This window comes from Cryptomeria japonica, chromosome 3, assembly GCF_030272615.1.
Source record: "Cryptomeria japonica chromosome 3, Sugi_1.0, whole genome shotgun sequence".
NCBI classification, from domain to species: Eukaryota; Viridiplantae; Streptophyta; class Pinopsida; order Cupressales; family Cupressaceae; genus Cryptomeria; species Cryptomeria japonica.
The window spans coordinates 195,314,884-195,321,128 of NC_081407.1; the positions used below are offsets into that span (position 1 = coordinate 195,314,884).

The 6,245-nt window shown below is 36.9% G+C and overlaps 1 protein-coding gene across 1 annotated transcript; it reads right to left on the reverse strand.

The window, feature by feature from the left end:
- Positions 1-279: 279 nt before the first annotated feature.
- On the reverse strand, positions 280-4,816 carry LOC131056637 (coatomer subunit alpha-1-like). Its single transcript, XM_057990939.2, has 3 exons — positions 4,590-4,816; positions 3,981-4,475; positions 280-3,871 (listed from the first exon to the last, which is right to left on the reverse strand). Exons 1-3 carry the CDS (start codon positions 4,795-4,797, stop codon positions 942-944), a joined length of 3,633 nt encoding a protein of 1,210 aa, XP_057846922.2. The 5' UTR covers positions 4,798-4,816; the 3' UTR covers positions 280-941.
- Positions 4,817-6,245: the final 1,429 nt, after the last annotated feature.

Here is a 6,245-nt window from a genome sequence, read left to right on the forward strand (position 1 = left end):
TCGCTCTTAGCCTTCTTTTGACAGTTTCAATTTTTGACATTTTTGGGTTATGAGAAGTTGAAAGTACAAACCACTCCAACCAGTAACCTCAACCCTGTTGAATAATGTAATTTAGACCTTTGAATCATCAACATGAATGGAAATAAAAATGATTTGAATTTAGTCTAAAAAGGATGATATGTTCAAAAACCTCTCTCTACCAAGCAATGTTCCATAAACCCTGACCAGTCATTGCAAACAATAGTAACTCAAAATAATGTTATATAATGGTGGCAAATATTTCCTTATAACATAACTCCAAACTTGGGGTGGAAAATTCAGCAGATGAAAATGACAATCAAACAATCGCGATCCCATCATTTCCGAAATACACCTTCTAAAACACATATACCTTGCTTAAACAATGCACTAAAAAAAATATAGAAGAGCTGCAGGGGGCAGCCCTTATTAGCTGGTAATTGAGTTCGTGTACAACTTAAAGAAAAACTAATAATGCAATGCCCTGGAGACTGTTGTCTTGCCCAGAAACTAAAATGGTAAACCAAGAAAATTGAAGTTGTTCGCCCACATTCATCATGGTGCATGAAATAGATGGAATCTCCAGCCTGGAATTATACATGAACTCTCAGGTCCCATCATACAGAGTCTGCTTTCACCTTGTAATACCAAGAAAAACAAAAAACGACTTTCTTAATTGATACTGACACGTCTAAGAAAATAGCATGTATGCATTTTGCCTTTCCTCTAATGTCAGAATGCATATTCCCAACTGTCGTCTGCATGTTTCCGACATCATATCTAAATTGCGGTTACATGACTATCATGTTTGATGCAAATGGAAGCACTTTTTCTTGTAGATATCACTAGGAATCAGCTGTATGTAATATGTCTCCACCAGAATTGAAAAGAAAACGCAAACCCATGGTTGTGGAAAGCTAGGTTCACCTTGTTTGAGTAGCAGAACAAAGTAGTCCAGATGCATCTGAACCCACAATTGAAAGATCGCATATGGTACAAAGCTTTCCAGACATGCTAGGAACAAACCGTGCTGTGCAATATGGACACGAAACACTTTTCTGGCCATGGTATATTGGAGTAAAACTTGAACCACAAACAACAAAAGGATTTCTGAAGTCATAGTTTAGCTGCTTTGCATCTTGCAAATTCCTCTCACAGGCCTTACGGACTTGAATAGCTTTTGTTGCATAGTTTGTTGGAGGATCAGTTTCTAAAAGCCGGCATGCCATGTTTGCCGCTGTACTATAGTTCCCACCCTTGTAACAGATGCTCATTGCATTTTGCAAAGCCAATATTAAATGAGCATTCTGGAGTTTGCAATGAGTGAAATAAGTTGCAAGCTCCTGCTGCCGGAGAGCATCATCTTTGATTTCTTTTCTCTTGACCTCCATTCGAAGACCAAGAACATATTCTTTGACAATTCCAATCATTTTTTTTACCTCATCAACTTCCTTTCCTGTTTCCACTACAATAACTGGGATTGTGTGCAGAATGTTCACAAATAGCCTCAATGCTTCACTGAACTTGCCTTCTGTCGTTGCCCTGTAAGCTACTCTCCGTTTCTCCTCAAGTACAGAAAGGCTGTATACCAAGGCCGGGGGAGCCCTAACATTTGGACTCCCTGTGTCACTGCAATCTCTCTCTACTGCTAAAGGCACTACAGGTAAAGAAGCTAGGGTAGGAAGGAACACATGACCGCCCATGTACAGATCCAAAATTATAGGCTTCAACGGAGAGAAATTAGTAATCCCAAGTTGACAATTTAGCAACCGTAAAGCTGTATCAAAATTGCCTGCAACCGCATGCTCACCAGCAAGAGACAATTTCTGTGTCCAAATTTGGCTAACTGGCATACCTTGTGTTGGGGTTACAAACAATGTATTATGAGTGATTCCAACATCTTGAGGAAGTTCCAACTCCTCCATATCCCATCCCCCATCTTCATTCTCTCTACCTGTAGCTTCTTTGTCATCTGCCATTATAACTTGACCATTTTCCCTTTCAGCATTTTCTATAGCAATGTCTTCACCCCAATCAGCACCATTTCCTTCGTCCTCTTCTCCATAAGCTGCAGGAGCAGAATTTTCCAAACCACCTTCAAAAATACCTTTTGTAACCCTAAGCAAAGGCCAATCACCGCCACGGAGAATGGGTACAGGAGGCATCAGAAGCGATGATTTCTTTCCTGAAGATAGAGTTGGAAGATTGCCCCCCAAATCAGCTGCAAGAGTGTCAGCAATATCCGTAAGACCATGAACAGATGCAGTGATATAAGCAAGTGGTAGATGACCAGATTCTTGCAAAATCTTGATGCGCTCTTTGATGTCACCCAAATACAATGCATTATGAAACTGGCCCATTACATCATTTTTCATTTCGGCAATCCTCAACATCTTTGTCAACTTATCTAAATTACCAGTAATCAGATACAAAAAGGAAAGCTGTTCAAAATTCTTTGTCCTTTGATATGCATACTCTACAATACCAGCATTACCCTGCCGAAGGGCTTCAACTCCTAACTTATGCCAATGTTCTTTCTCATCAATCTCTTTTGCAGAAGCAACAGCCGTTTGAATGTTTCCACTCTCCACAGCCAATTTGAATCGAGTTCTCTCATCTCTAGCAAAGTGAAGGCCCACCTCTGGAAATCCCTTCTGTTGCAGGTAAGCTATAATGGCCCGTCCACAGAGCTGAGAATTCCTAATCATGCTCATCACCTCATCATATTTCTTCTTCATCAATGCCAGCTTGAATACACACTCACTAGTATCTATCTGTATAACTCGGTTCTTACCATCTCTATCTAGGCAATAAAGAGAACTTCCAGAAACCCTTGTTATGTATACTGGAACATCAAGCGTTCTGATGATACCACTATCTCCATTTGGCAAGCAATATTTTATGTGATTCAAAGTTGAGTAAATAAAAATGCCATTGTCATCCCAAGCCCCACTCTTAACACGTATAGTCTCACGTAATTTGCATCTCTCTGACAACTTCTTGCTTGCAATAATGATTGCATGCTTACTAAGCAAGGCTACATTCTCCATATCATTTGACCAAACTATGTACTTGACATTTGGTGCACGAATTTCCCCTAAGTTTGTTCTCTGTTGCAGATCAAAAAGAATTACACTATCTTCTGATCTACAAAGTAGGTTGCCTGTCCCTGCAGAGAAAATTTTATCTGCATTGAATGGAAGATCGCACTTTTTTGTCACCTCATTTTTCAAGTTCTTTATAGTAACCTGATAGTGGCTCTTGTCAAGAACAGCAAACCTATTCCTTGCAATGAACACAGCAGATCCTCCTATTCCTCTCTTTGGCTCATGTACTAAATTACTTCTACCAGGACTATAATTTGGTGGCAAAACATAAAGTTCATAGGAACCATCATCAACATCTGAACATATTAAAACAGCATACTCTGTTGGACTGTATGACAAAGATCTTGGCCCTTGATTTGGGCCACTGGAAAGAGGTTTGCGAATTGATATTGATGAATTGTCTTTCTGAGTTGCAAACTCATAAAAACGCAGAAAACGATCCTTGATATATAGTAGCCAGCCCCCAAAGACAACATAGGCAGGCCTCTCTCTCTCCAATTTGAAGACAATCATCCCACTATCATGCCCAGCTGCCAGAAGATTCACTTCTGGATGTGCAGAAAGAACCCAGAACCTATCATACTCTCTACAAAAATTTTGGACACATGTACGTTTGGACATATCCCACACTCGGATACTTTTGTCTTCAGAATTTGAAACAATAATGTCCTGGCGTGCGTGGAACAACACACAACACACATTGTGTATATGTCCTCTTAGAGTGTCAACTTCCCAAGCCTTTGTATCTGATTTACAAGAAAGCAAAAATATTTAAAATATGGGGATCACTTTTCTACATAATACAAGAAAATAAATAAGACTTAAAACTTTACTGTAGATAGAAAGGAAAAATACCATTCATCCGCCAAAGTTTGACTTGGCGATCATCTGCACCAGACACAATTAATGGTAAGCTAGGATGAAATGAGGCCCAGTTTACACCACGATCATGTCCCTCAAGAACATACTTCACAACAATATCACCACCTCCAAAGAGATCAGCGGTGATCGGTGCCAGCTTCAAGATATCGTTAGCAGGAGAAACAGTTTGTTTCCTTAAAGCACTTACATCCCATACACGAATAGTTTGATCCAATGATGCAGAAACAACCAGATCCTCCTTGAGATGAAAAGAGGCACACATCACATAATGATTGTGACCACTAAGAATAGATATGCAAACTCGAGATTGCCAATTCCAGATCCTTATCGTCTGATCATCACTTGCACTAACAATCCAAGGATATTCGTTATGAAAATTGACTGTGCGAATGTAGTCAAGGTGCCCTGTTAGTGTAAAAAGGCACCGCCGGATCTTGTAGTTCCAGACCTTTATCTTGCAATCATCGCCTGAAAGCAATTAATTTTGTCAGACTCTTCTTTATTGTTAAGTTTTTATTTCAAGTTTACCGGATCACCCACATGCCATTCAATTTAGATTTAACATGTATGTACATTACCTACCTCCAGACACAAATAATGGCTGCGATTTGTGAAAATGTACTCCTCGAACAGGCCCATGATGCTCATCAAATGTGTCTATCAGAATTCCCATCCGATAGTCCCATAATCTGATGACTCCACTGTGAAGACTGGCAAGGATCCATGGCCTTTTGGGATGAAAGCTTAGCCCAAGTACCCTATTGCCCTTGGGATCAAGGCGTGACCCCATTACCCTATTTCCCTTGGTTTCAAAATTGATCAACATTTTGCATTCAGACTGGTCTGTTAAAATGAAACAAAACTTTAGAGGAATATGACTCCAACTTACATTGTATGACAGATTATGATAATTTTTAAAAGCACTAACAAATACTGCAAGTAAATCAAAACTCAAAACTCAATATGTTTGAAACTGAGCTGTGTGCAAACTTCATTACATTGAAAGTTTAATAAAAATTTAAAAACTGAGAATTGTTTTATAGACTAATTGCCTCCTAAGAATAAGAAAAAACAAAAGAAACTAAAAACTAAGAACTGCGAAGATCTACAATTTTATTATACAAAAAGCGAAAACCATAATATTCAATCTCTCCAGTGCATTGTTCATATATTCATCCTCCAAACAAACACTCTTAAACAATCGAACTTATAAAGAATATAAGCAATGCGGTATATGTCAAGCAGACGAACTGCTCTTCCTCTTCCACACGACTGGCTTAGAGCTATTAAAAAACACAGTGTTGAGGCAGAAGTACCATTTCAAATTAACAAAACAGGGAAAAATAGCAATCATACTATGAATTCCATTTAGTTCACACCTTGTCTATTGCACAACGATGAGATGGTAGAGCGATAGGTGATGCGTTATGCTTGGTTCTTGATAACGAATGTTGATCGTAAATGAAATGAGTGAGTGAAAGGGTTTTATTTATAGGTTTTATTTAAAAAATCAATGGTAAAGATTAATTAGAAAAATCAATGGTAGAGATTAATTCAAGATAGGGTAGAACTTATAATTAGGATAATGATTGATGAAGTGGAAGAGTTAAGAGGGATCAAATACACTAAAAGAAAAAAGAAAAAAAATAATTTAATATTAGTTTTTTTTTGATAAAAAATAAAAAATTATTTAAAATTTATTTAATTTAGAAAGAAGTGTTCACAAGATTGATGATATTTATGGGATATGTCTTGAAATTAGTGTAATCAGATCTATAAAAATAATGCATATTATTTTTATTGTTCGTTTTGTGATAATATTATATTAGGATTAATTTATTTTTTATTTTTATTATAGGTGATATTACCTATTATTATTGTTTTCATGTTGTAATAATTTAGGTTTAATATCTTGGAGTTATATTTGAAAGGTGTTATAGGAATAAATGGAAAAATGCTGATTTACAAGTCCACCTGCACCTACACATTTTAATGTAACAAAATATCTACACTTTTTAAGTACTATATATTTAAGTATTTGTACTATTTTATAATATTCTTTTGATTTTTGTTATCAATAAAAACCTTGTAAACTTAAAATAGTTGTTTGAGGCATCAACATTATATAAGACTTGCTATTTTAGAATCAAGACATGTAACATTAGGGTTAAAGAGAACACTTATTTAAAAAATAGACCTTTATTATTAGATCTTCATGGTTGCAAAACATATTCAACA

Bases quoted from the DNA above. Each gene is read 5' to 3' on its own strand.
- LOC131056637 (XM_057990939.2), bottom strand. From the start codon at position 4,797: ATGGGGTCACGCCTTGATCCCAAGGGCAATAGGGTACTTGGGCTAAGC. The intron at 4,476-4,589 runs GTAGGTAATGTA...AATTGCTTTCAG, and splicing joins GCCATTATTTGTGTCTGGAG to GCGATGATTGCAAGATAAAG. The intron at 3,872-3,980 runs GTATTTTTCCTT...CTTGTAAATCAG, and splicing joins CAAACTTTGGCGGATGAATG to ATACAAAGGCTTGGGAAGTT.